This window comes from Lipotes vexillifer, unplaced genomic scaffold (assembly GCF_000442215.2).
Source record: "Lipotes vexillifer unplaced genomic scaffold, Lipotes_vexillifer_v1.1 scaffold1545, whole genome shotgun sequence".
Taxonomy (NCBI): domain Eukaryota; kingdom Metazoa; phylum Chordata; class Mammalia; order Artiodactyla; family Lipotidae; genus Lipotes; species Lipotes vexillifer.
The window spans coordinates 256,775-269,575 of NW_006789763.1; the positions used below are offsets into that span (position 1 = coordinate 256,775).

The 12,801-nt window shown below is 47.0% G+C and overlaps 1 protein-coding gene across 1 annotated transcript in view; it reads left to right on the plus strand.

Moving 5' to 3' along the window:
* Positions 1–12,801, plus strand: part of SFSWAP (splicing factor SWAP) — an 81,293-nt gene that overhangs the window by 53,372 nt on the left and 15,120 nt on the right. Inside the window, 1 exon segment of the mRNA XM_007462792.1 lies at positions 8,881–9,146. Within this exon segment, the coding sequence (XP_007462854.1) occupies positions 8,881–9,146 (266 nt within the window).

Sequence of the window (12,801 nt, forward strand, 5' to 3'; positions counted from 1 at the left end):
ACGTTTTGCACCAGCCTGAGGCGCGCCGTGCGTTCTCCCGGGGGAGTTTTCCCTGGATCCCGGGACCCTGGCAGTGGCGGGCTGCACAGGCTCCCCGGAAGGGGTTGTGGATAGTGACCTGTGCTTGCACACAGGTTTCTTGGTGGCGGCAGCAGCAGCCTTAGCATCTCCTGCCCGTCTCTGGGGTCCGCGCTTTTAGCCGCAGCTCGCGCCCGTCTCTGGAGCTCCTTTAAGCAGCGCTCTCAATCCCCTCTCCTCGCGCACCGGGAAACAAAGAGGCAAGAAAAAGTCTCTTGCCTCTTCGGCAGCTCCAGACTTTTCCCCGGACTCCCTCCCGGCTAGCCGTGGCGCACTAACCCCCTGCACGCTGTGTTCACGCCGCCAACCCCAGTCCTCTCCCTGCGCTCCGACCGAAGCCCCGAGCCTCAGCTCCAGCCCCACCAGCCCGGGGGGGTGAGCAGATAAGCCTCTCGGGCTGGTGAGTGCCGGTCGGCACTGATCCTCTGTGCGGGAATCTCTCCGCTTTGCCCTCCGCACCCTTGTGGCTGCGCTCTGCTCCGCGTTTCCGAAGCTTCCCCCTCCGCCACCCGCAGTCTCCGCCCTGCTCCTCCCTGCACCTCCGTGGTGCCGGTCCCGTCCCTATTCTTTTGTCTCTGTTTATTCTTTTTTCTCTTGCCCTACCCAGGTACGTGGGGAGTTTCTTGCCCTTTGGGAGGGCTGAGGTCTTCTGCCAGCATTCAGTAGGTGTTCTGTAGGAGTTGTTCCACGTGTAGATGTATTTCTGGTGTATCTGTGGGGAGGAAGGTGATCTCCGCGTCTTACTCTTCCGCCATCTTCCCCGCCGTCTCCAAAGTATCTGTTTTTAATTCATTTTTTATTGCGTAAAATATACATGCAGTTTATCATTTTAACGCTTTTTAAGCATATAGTTCAGTGGCATTAAGTACATTCATGTTGTTGTGCAGCCATCTCCACCATCCATCTCCAGAACTTTTCCATCTTCCCAAACTGAAACTGTCCCCATTAAACACCAGCTCCCCACTCCCCTCTCCAAGCCCCTGGCACCCGTCAGACTATTTATCTAAGTATAGGTTTTGAATATTACAGTAATAGGACTGTGCCCTATCCATTATTCTGGTATCTCCATTCTTTTCACTTCTGCTAGGGATCTTTCCATATCAATGCCAGAGTAGTGCCTGGTGTGTAATAGACACTTGGTAACTGTTTACAGAATGAGTGACTATCAGTCCTTTCATGCATCAGTCCTGAAATCAAGCACCACCTGCATGTGCCATACTTGGTTCACCCCTCCCTGCTGGTGGAAATGCAAGCCGCTCCTGGGGTTTTACTGTTATAGCAGTGCTGCTTTAAGCTTTCTGTACTCACTGAGGTGAGTATATCCACAGGATAAATCCCTGACCGTGGAATTGATTTTTAAATTTCAGATTTAAAATTTTTTTTAACTTATTTTACTGCTAAATTAGTGCCTAGAACGATTATAGCAGTTTGGGGGGTTTGTTTTCGTTTTGTTTGTCTCTGGTGAGTGAGTGTAACTGTCTTCACGCCCTGCCATCACTGGCTGGCTGTCATCCACCTTAATTCTGTGAGTCTGTTAGATGGGAAAAGATGGTATCTGGTTTAACCTACATATTTTAATTATAGGTGTTAACTGAGTAACTTTTCACGGGTTTTGTGGCCTTTTTATTCCCCTGCTGTGAACCCCTTCCATAGCCTTTACTTTTCTCCTGGCTGGCTGGCTTTTCTCTCCTGTTTTGTGTTAGCTCTGTATCACCAGAGTTACCAACAGTTTCCTTTTTGTCTTTTAATCTGCCCCACTGGGAATTTATTTCATTCTGGGGAGCATATAGCTAGACACAACACAACCCACTAAATCACACATCTTTTTGCACTAGTTCAAGGGCCCCTTTATTATACACTCAATCCCAGCTGTACATGCTCTGTTAGTGCATGGTTGTCTGTTCGGTTCCATCGGTCTCGTAGGAGAGGTGATTTTTACATACTCAGGTATAACTTTTAATGATGCCTTGGAGTGTGTTTATTGATGTGGACAGATACTAGTATGTTAAATTTCTAAGCAGTATATAAAATATTTGAAACACTGTTCATAAGTAGTACTTAGAAGTCTGTGTATATGCCATCCCATTTTTGGTGTGTGTTTGTTTGTGCTCTTAATTCAAAACAAAGAGAAATCAGAAGTCTTGAATTGAATCCCTGTTGAATCATGCCGTCATTTACGTGGTAACAACAGACTTCAAGACATTGTTTAGATAACAGTAATTTTATCAAGTTAATGATCGTGCCAAGTTCACAGGTCCAACAAGAGTTTGGAAAGGAAAGGGGAACAAAAATCAACCCATGTTTGTTGAGCCTCTGTTATAATTCAGGGCGCTTTGGGATGTGAATTAGAAGCCTGTTTCTTATCCCGTGACCAGTCGCATTCGTGTGGTTGGCATCTGCCCGTGGACATTGCCACCAGGTCAGCCCTGCGGGGCACAGAGCAACTCTGAGCAAGAGGGTGAGGGCCCCAGGCCCCCAGGACAGCAGAGGTGGCACAGGGCAGGGTCCATAGAGTGCTTGGGGACTGAGTGGGGTCTTGGGGAACCACGGTCATTTGGAGATGTGACGGGGGCGAGGGCAGTCTGGGGCCAAAGACGCACAGGCTGTGGAGGCGGGTGAAGCCTGCGCAGGTAGCAGTGATTGGCCCAACCGCACACTGAATGAAGGGTCCGTGGAGGAAGGGGCAGAACCAGCACGGTGATGGGGACAGGTCTGGGAGAGGCTGAACCGTGGCAGTACAAGTACATTTCCACAGAAGAATATGGATACGGCAGCAACAGCACTCTGAGCGGGCACAGCTGATTAGAGGGCAGGAGAGGGTCATCTGGAAAGAGGCCTCAGCAGTCAGGTCTGGGCGATTGCCCTGCCTGGGAGGTCGACTGGGGAGACTCTGGCTTGATGTGCACTGGTAGACATTTGCAAATGCAGTTTTAGAGGATGCATTTCAAAGTCTGATTTCAAACATATAATATATCTTGAGTCCTTTATATAATTATCCCATTTCGTGGTTAATGAAGTGTTACTTCAGAAATAAGATTTTATTTTAAAATGTATGTTAGTCTGCTTTTGAGCAATTTATTTTCCCACAGCAGGAAATAATAGTTGCTAGTTTGTGTGCTAATTTGTTGACAAATACTTTACTGTGATCAAAGACTGATCAGTATTGTTTCCCACTGTTACCAAAATAAGGGGCACAAGTTTTTAAATACTCTTTTTAAAAAATTTACTTATTTATTTTTGGCTGCGTAGGGTCTTCGTTGCTGCGCGTGGGATTTCTCTAGTTGCGGCGAGCGGGGGCTGCTCTTCATTGTGGTGCATGGGCTTCTCATTGTGGTGGCTTCTCTTGTTGCGGAACACGGGCTCTAGGCATGTGGGATTCAGTAGCTGTGGCTCATGGGCTCAGTAGTTGTGGCTCAGGGACTCTAGAGCGCAGGCTCAGTAGTTGTGGCGCACCGGCTTAGTTGCTCCGCAGCACGTGGGATCTTCCCGGACCAGGGCTCAAACCCGTGTCCCCTGCATTGGCAGGCGGATTCCTAACCACTGTACCACTAGGGAAGCCCTTAAATACTCTTATAAATGACTAATCTTTCTCAAGTTCCTTCCTGATTTTGCCAGTCATGACTCAGACCAACCTATGATGATCTGTGCTTTGATCATTTTTGCTGGAGTATTAGCATTCCATCCCCAAAAGGCCACTTTGCTTGTTGGACACTGGTTGCCATACGGCTCTGTTGCTGTATCCCCCGCGGGCATCACAGGCACCTCCTCATGGGTCGCCCTGTGCAGAGCCTCAGCCAGGCGCCTTCAGAAACCAGACAAGGGAGGTGTGGGGCTGCAGGGAGGGTGTTGACTCAGCATGACTTGGTCTTGGGGTTTTCGTATAATTTATAGTACAAATTAGCAGGGCCATTGACTCCTTCAGGATGTGCACTGTGCAGTATGGCCACCAGCCACACGTGGCAATTTCAGCTTAACTCAATTAAAATTCAGGATTCAGGTCCTTGATCACACTGGCCACATCTCAAGCGCTCAGTAGCCGCACATGGCCGGTAGCTAACTGCAGTGGGGGGCAGCGCAGAAACAGTACGTTTCCATCACTGCAGCCAGGTCTAGATTACAGAGCTAGCTGGGTATTTAAATCTCCTTTCCAGTAGTTTAAAAGCCTGGATTGCTGCATCAGTCAGGGCCCTGATTACACATGCTAGAAAACCACCCGACTGCCCCCAAGTGACTTAAGCAAACCCAGTAACTCATTGGGTTCACTCTCTGAGTTGCGAGGGCGGCGCAGCTTGCTTGGGGTTCGCGTGTGTCTCGAGGGTTTCTCTGCAGGCTCAGCCTCCCAGGCGGGCTGAGCTCCTCAGCTCTGTTCCCTCCCGCCCCTGTCTCAGTGCCTCACTCCGCAGACCTGCCCCGCTCAGCCTGGCCTGGAATCTGTTGACCTGGGCCAGACTCGGGTCGTGTGCTTCTCGCTCAACTAGCATGGTGGCCGGGGAGGGCAGAATGTTCTGGTCTGCCTTCTTCAGCTGGAGATCTTCACCCAGAACTCACGCACTGAGGGGGCAGGAAGGGCCACTGGCCACATCAACGGTGTTTTTGCAAGTAGGGGAGAGGGTGCTGGGCTGCAGAGAGAGCAGGTGGCCACCGCGCTTTTCTGAACAGCCCAAGTGATGTTTTCCTGAAATAGTTCTGTGGCTCATGTCGTTAATATCCACGAACCACTCCCTCTGTGTTGTTGAGTCCGTGCCCCCTGCGCCAGCTGTGCACCCAGGAACGCCTTGGGTGTAGCTGAAGAGGCCAGAACACATGCCTGTCCTGACATGTCCCAGGTGCTGGCCGCTCCCTGAGACTGGACATAACGGAAGCCCTGCCTCTGAGCAGCCCTGTAGGCCCGGGCAGACCAGGCCCTTCGGCTTGTGTTTGGGTAGAGCTCCTGCATCCAGCTGTCCTGTCTGGCAGTGCGGGCGGCCTGGAAGTCTCTTCAGCCTCACCCTGCGTGAAGGGTGTGACCCGTGCCTGCTTCCCCCGGTGCAGTCACGAGAGCCGCCGCCCTGTGTGGGGGGACGCGTCGTGAGGTTGCTTGGTTTCAGAAGTGGTGCTGTGTTGGGGAGAGCGTACATCTCAGGACCCTGAGACATGCTGGCACAGACAGCCTGCCCCTGGGGTCACCATTGTTGGGGGGCTGTCCCTGGGCGTGTGGGATTGGTTATCCTTTTTTTTTCTTATTCTCAAGTCTAACTGCCGGGTTTTTTTAATATCCTCTTAGTACTTTTAGGCTGAAAAAAACAGTGAGGTCGTCACAATGCATCCTCTTAATTCAGCCCAGCCAAGGCCCCCCACTTCAGTTGCTGATTTTCACTTTAATGGTGAAGGGTAATCAGTCATTTTATTGGAATAAATAGACCCCATGACTTAATTACGAGTTATATTTTGAATATATTGATTCACTTATTCCCTCATCTCAAAATGAAATACTAAACTATAACCACGGTGGTGAAATAAGTATTCCTAATGACGGGCATTATTTAGGATAAAGGCAAAAGAAGCGGTAATAAAGTTCAGAGGTACAAATTATCGGGTTGGCAATAACGTATAAATAGGAATTCATCTACTAAGCCGGCACTCACCCTCTCCTGTTGTCCTGGACTGGCCGCCTGCAGTGCCTCGTCCACCTGGTTCTTATCCTTTGCAGACGTTCATCCCGGGGGGGCGTGTTTTCCCATCTCTCCCCCGTTTAGTGTGGCACTAATCATCACCAATTAGTGCCGTGGTTCTGTCCTCATGTGCAGGAAGGGAGAACCCTGAGGGAGAAAGCCAGCCATTCTGTGTTTCTCCTCACTCAACAAACCACTTAGATAAAGGATGGAAACCATGTCTCAGTTCTCCTAAAATAGACTCTCTCTGCTTCCCCGGGGAAAATCTCCGCAGCAGCCCTGACTGCCCTGTGGCTCCTGGGGCCGTGACCACTAACTCCCCGTTGCTGGAGGCCTCGTGCGCCGGCATGGAAGTGCTCACTGGCGGCTCCTACCCCTAATTCCGTTTCCTTGTTCGTGCAATGTATATTCCTAATTTAGAGTCCACAGCTACTGGGATTTTTTAAATGCACTAAAAGCTGGTTCTTCCAGCCGAGCGGCAGCAGGGTTCTCTACTAGGCAGCACGGCTGGCGGCACAGCCACCATTTCCCTTCCGCCAGCCTTTAAAGTTAGAAAGCTCACTACATTTTATTTATTTTAGTCTTAACATATCATTTTGTATATAAGTTTATGGAGTGCCAGAGTGGGAGTTAGGTGTTCTTAGAAGTAAAGGTTCTACATGTTAGAACCTATATGTTAGAATTGTTTAACAACAACCAATTATTTTAAAATGTAACCCGAAAAATATTATTGCACTAAAAGAATTCGAAGTGAGAAAGACCTTTTTGATAGGAAGAACTGCCTCATGATGAAATGGGTTCCCTGGAGACAGTTTAGGCAGAGCCTTAAAAATGAACTGGGCAGCGCTGACATGGAGGAGACGAGCGAAGCCCAGCCAGGAACGGCAGGCGGGCCGTGCGCCCCCTGTTCTGCGGTGGCCCCGGCTACAAAGAGCAGACTGCTTTGGGAACAGAGCGTACTGTTCTACTGTTCTTGAGCGATTCTCGGCACTGCTGCCTCTCAGCTCACGAGGAAGGGAAGGTGTGAGAGACAGTGTTGTGAGTGTAAACAGGCAGGCAGAGCACTGCCCTCGCGTCGCAGCCCTGACCCCTAACCCAGGGTGGCATCCTCGTGCGGACGCAGGAGCACCGCCAGGGCAAGAAGCGCAACTTTAGAAGAACCATTTGCACAAAGTGTTGTTTTCCCTCATCCAGTTGGCCTTGTCCAAATGGACCTGCGGAGAAGAGAGGGGGCCGGTCCTGCTGGAGCCCAGCACCCGGCAGCAGCCAGCACCCACGCGGCCCACGAGATGGGGCCAGGCCGCAGCCCCTGCCTGGGATTGTTTACCGTAAACCTTACAGCTGAATCCTCTGAGGCACAAAATGACACATTGCAGATTTCTCGGTATATCTCTGCATGTGGTATTTACTGGCTGTAGTTAAAATTCATGTAAAATGAATTGAGGAAATGACCTTTCTCAGGACAAGGGGAAGGGCTGCAGGTGGGTGGCCACAGCTGCAAATATAAAATACTGGTGGTGTTTTTTTTGGAGTTCTGGGTTTGTTGGGATTTTTCATTTTTTCATCTTACAACGTGATGTTGACAAATGTTAACGTCAATAAAAATAGGATGTCACCACATCATTCTTTCAAGCTGGTTTGTACTAACTCACTGCTGGGATGGACCATAGTGAGCCAGGAGTGTACCCTTCTGTTGGCCATGCAGGCGTCTTATCATTCTTGTCATCGCAGAGTGCAATGTGGTCCTCAGGTGTGCGTCTCCAACACTTTAGAATAAAGTCCTAGCAATGGGAGTGCTCTGGATGCCACAATGCTGAGGGTGGTGGCTCCTTGATGTGTGTGCTAGTGTCCCACTGTGAGAGTTTAGCAGGCAGCGTCCTGAAGGTCTGTGCACTCTTCTGTGTGTCTGTCATGCTTGGGTAAAGAGGTTTTGAAGGATGACTGATAACTTACTAAGTGCAGTACCGTGGTATGGTGCATTCACATGTGTGGAGCACGGCTGACTTGCACTGATGGGATTATCTTGTTTGTGATTCCCATTAGTGGCTTTACTTTTTTCTTTCAGTTTTACTGAGATATAATTGTGTCAACGGAAAAAAGTGCACAACATGAGAGTTGTGAGTTAAGTTTTATTTGGGGCAACATGAGGCTGATAGCCCAGGAGACAGCCTCTCAGGAGCGCCGAGGAACTGCCCCGCAGAGGTTGGGGGCTGGGGGTCAGTAGATAAGTGACTCTGGTGAGGGGGTGCGTGCAGTCGAGCACACATCTTGGCAGAAGGTGGCTGCTCGTCACGAGGAGCAGATGTCACCATTAATGATGTTAGTGCTTTTCTAGGCATGAGGAGATGCAAGAAATTAGGCTCATGAAATCTTCTGAAACTGTCTATCTGAAGGCCTGTTCTGCCAGTTTTTCCCAGAGCACCGAGGGCTTCCTACCTGATCTCCACCCAGAGCTCCTTTCAGGGGGTGTCAGAGGTCAGCGACGGCAGTGGCCAGTGTCTTCATCCTTGTAGAGCAGATGGCGAGTGACAGTTTTCTGGTTAGCGGTTGACACACAGCATTGTGTGTTCAAGGTACACAGCATGATCTCACTTACATATAAAACAAAATAACTACCACAGTAAGTTAGTAGGAGTTAGGAGTTAACATCCATCACCTAACACAGGAACAAAGAAGAAGGAAAGAAATGTATTTTCCTTGTGACAAAGTTTTTTAAAAATCAAAGAGGAACCTCTTTTGGTTCAGGCAGAGCAGAGGTTCATCAAAACGCGATACTAGAGGGATCTCCTTTTCGGCGGAAAGTCACAGTTATTTACGAAAGAGCAAGCAGGGCTCTTTTCCTAACACAGTGCCCTTCGTGCCGCGTTCCTTTCGTCAAATCCAGCTGCCACAGGCCAGCAGGCTTGGGAGGGAACCCTGCACGGGAAGGCTCAGCCGGGAGAGGTGGGCATTCAGCTCTTGACTTCGAAGGAGCCATCATTCTCCCTAAGATGCCAGGGCGGTATTTTTAGCACCACAGAGGGGGGCGTGGTCCGCTGTAAGAGGTGTGGGTTTGCTATTGGTGAGAGGGCCCCAAAGTCGGAAGCTTATAAACACACATTTTTAAATGTTGCATTTTCCCTAACATCCAGACGTTTGCTTCTGTTCCCAGGAAGCCAGTACTGTGTCGTGCCCTCTGCTGGCCGGAGGCAGACCTCTGCCCACTTTAGACATTAAGCCTCCGGAAGGGCGCTCAAGCAAAAGCAAAGACCCGCCGAGAGAAGAAGAGAGAGAGAGGAAAAAGAAAAAGCACAAAAAGCGGTCTCGAACAAGATCACGCTCTCCCAAGTACCATTCGTCGTCCAAGTCCAGGTCTAGATCCCACTCGAAAGCAAAGCATTGTCTTCCCAGTGCCTATCGGACAGCACGGCGCTCGAGGTGGGTGTGCAGGACGCCCTCGCGGCCGTGCATCTGGTGTGGGTGCAGACCCCCGCACCTGCTCACCAGCAGAGCTGGGCGGAGCCTCCCTAGCCCAGCTCCCCGTAAGCACAGACCCGCACACCTGCGTGTGTTGATGAGAGATGCACCCTGCCAACCCAAATAAGATCTTTTCAAAATATTTTTTTAACCTGACTTTCTAAGGTTCGTCAGCTACTGCCAGGTTTTTTAAAAAATAGAGGTATTTACATTTTAACAGGTCTTAGAAGCAAGCCTAGCGTATCGGCTGAAATGTGTGGAAGATCCACAGGGTTGGGGGTCTTCTGCTTGGTGTGAACGAGTAGGCTTTCCCAGGCTAACTCCTTGTGAATGTGCAGATGGCAAAGCAGGAGGAATTTGTACTTTGGCTGTGTTCAGCTTCCCTGGCACAGCACCTACAAGTGCACATACAGGAGGGAGCAGCACAGTGGCACACATCTGTTTTCTCGATTAATTTGCTTCTCCAAACCTCTCACCCACAGTCACTGTTCAACCCAAAACCACCTTTACAAGGAGCCAGCTTTTGAGGAGGCAGCTTAACATTTCAGGCAACAGGAGTAATAAACATGAAAACCTGTAAGCATCTCAGAATTTGCTGCTTAGTAGAGCAGGTATTTTTCTTTTTTTAAAGCACCTGGCTTGCAGGAGGTTCAGGAAAGCAAACTTTTAATTTTAAAACTTACCTCATGCCTTCTGATGTATTACCGAGTGTTGATTGGGCCTCCCTCAGCTTCTCTTCAGCACAGCACGTGCGCTCATCTGGTTCTTCTGCAGCTGCTGGTAGTTCTTTCCTTTCCGTGGGAGAAATGCAGGTGCCCTGTACTTTTCATTTTTTCATGTTTTAAAAAAAAGTGTACTCGTATACACATCTGCCTGTCCTGAATATATCCTTGAACAACATGCTTTCCCTATTTTTACCCAGACCAGACCTTAAAGGCTTGACAAGTATTTGCACTTGTCTACAATGAAATTAGAATAAATTTGATCTTTGGCTCTCTGCATTTCTTTTTAATAAATGTATTTATTTATTTTTGGCTGCATTGGTCTTTGTTGCTGCACGCGGGCTTTCTCTAGTTGTGGTGAGCAGGGGCTACTCTTGGTTGAGGTGTGCGGGCTTCTCATTGCTGTGGCTTCTCTTGCTGTGGAGCACGGGCTCTAGGTGCACGGGCTTCAGCAGTTGTGGCGTGCAGGCTTCAGTAGTTGTGGCTCGCAGGCTCTAGAGCACAAGCTCAGTAGTTGTGGCGCACGGGCTTAGTTGCTCCGCGGCACGTGGGATCTTCCCGGACCGGGTCTCAAACCCGTGTCCCCTGCATTGGCAGGTGGATTCTTAACCACTGCGCCACCAGGGAAGTCCCGCTCTCTGCGTTTTTGCTAGTTCTTTAAACGTTCCATCACTCCTCCCTCTCTCTCTCCTTTCTTTCTCTCTCTCTCTCTCTCTCTCTCTCTCTCTCTCTCTCTCTCACACACACACACACACACACACACAGCTTGTTGTTGTTTAACTAAATGAACAACTTTGCTGACATATTTTTCAATTTTTGAAAGTCCCCAGAAACTTGTATGCATATATCAAAACTTTTTAAAGTTTCTTATTTGAAAAAATTTCTTATAACATTATATAGTGGAAATAAATAAATAGGCCTGTACAAGCCCTCTGAGTAATAACATACCCAGTAAAATTCTTCCTAGTTATCCTTTATTCCAGGGCTCAAAGAGAAGAGAGTATAATGCATTCATAAACCCCCATCTAGGGGATTGGTAACTCTCAGGGTTCCTTAGACCGTTTCCTAGTGTAAGAAATGAGTAGGTTTTCATGGTGAGTGCTCAGCACATACAGTAGGTGCCGGTGTCTAGTACTGAAGTGAGCCTGTCTGGTCAGATGTGATGGCCACAGACCTTTCCCCCAGGTTGGTCTGTTCAGAACTGGAAGTGTTCATGAAACACTTGGAATTTTAACTTTCTAGGATTTGTGTGATATTTATTGACTATCTATATATAATAGTAAGTCATTTTGTATGTTGTTTTAATACATTTAAAATATTTTTTATTTTAGAATAGATTTACATATTTTATATACAAGTATATCTTATATTGTTTTCATATATTCAGTGCTGACAACTGCAGGAAGCAAAATCCTAATCCTTAGTTTGTAATTTTCAGTTAAAAGAAAAAGTTAAGTTCAAAAAATTTTTAGTGTGAGTTCTGTGATGGCAAACCACTAATTTTACCTTAATTTGACCTATAGTTAAAATATTTGTAAAAAGAGCTGAGTATTTTCATAACTCCCAAACTTTTTTTTTAATCTCAGTAGTATCTGTGTGATACTTTTAGTTAATTTGAGTTAAATCAGCTGACTTAAGTTCACTAAATAAGTCAGATGTTTGATTTTGCAGTTTAGATAAAATATCAAGGCAGAGTGCAACTTTATTATAAAATATTTTAAAAATAATATTATAAAACCAAACCTTCAAAGTATTTGTCCAGGAGTATTTGCCTTGACAGCTTATATGTGGCAGTGACACTCCTTGAAATCAGACCACCTCTGAGCTCAGGGCCCAGAGGCGGGTTGCAGGTCTCTGATCGGAGGTACGGAGGAGAGACCAGCTGTCTCATGGTGGGTCTCTGGGCCCTGGGGACATAAGTCAGATAAGTCACCTTCACCAGGTAGAATCCTGCCTCAGCTCTTTTTCCTGAGAAGAGTGAGTTTTATTTGATAATACTGCCTTTTTTCTTAAGCTGGTTACAGACCTGCTTTCTTAATCCAGGCTCACACTAATAATTTCTAGGGATCCAACTGGATTTATAAAATAAACAGTTATAAAATGAGAGAGGTTGGTATTCTTGGTGATATGAATTGTTTGAAGTATAAAAAAAAGAAATTTAAATTTTAACCAAAATATTGAAGTTGCTAATGATACTGTCATAATTTTCTCTTTAACTATCTGTCTTTTCAGATAGACTAACCCATGACAGACATAATGTCTGCATAGGATATATGAGACTTGTTTCTTGGGCCTGACACAACTTAATCAATTGTTTTAAAAAGACTACCGCCAGCTCCAAGTAAAATGACTTTTGTTAATATTTCTTTCTACCTGTTGTAGGATATTACAGCTGAAATATATTTTCTCTTGTATATTAAATTACTGAAATCCTGTATAAAATGTAGAAGGTTAAGATTAAAAAGCTTTTATGTCATAAGTAATTTTTATGTTAATATGTTAATGCTCGTATGGTTGAAGTCCCATTAATCAAATATGTCTAAATTATAGATGACTCTGGCTCTCCAAAGGTGAATTTGTCATAGAAAAATCTTTAATTTTGGAAATCAGTCTTTTGCTTCTCAGAAAGCATAGCGATTACCGAAAGACAGTATTTGGTGTCTTTTAAATCAACATTGATTAAAGTATAAGACTTCTTTCTCTGTTGTTTTCTACTTTTATATCACATTAGGTTTTATACCTTAGTGGGATGAAGATGTACTCATGCAATTCACCGCCTAAAATTAAAATCCACTTGTAACAGTGTAGGTATTTTAAACCAAAGCTCAGTGAGACTAAAGCTTGAGATTCAGCTTATTTGTAAGGCTTTTGATGAGATCGCCTGCAGCGTCGTG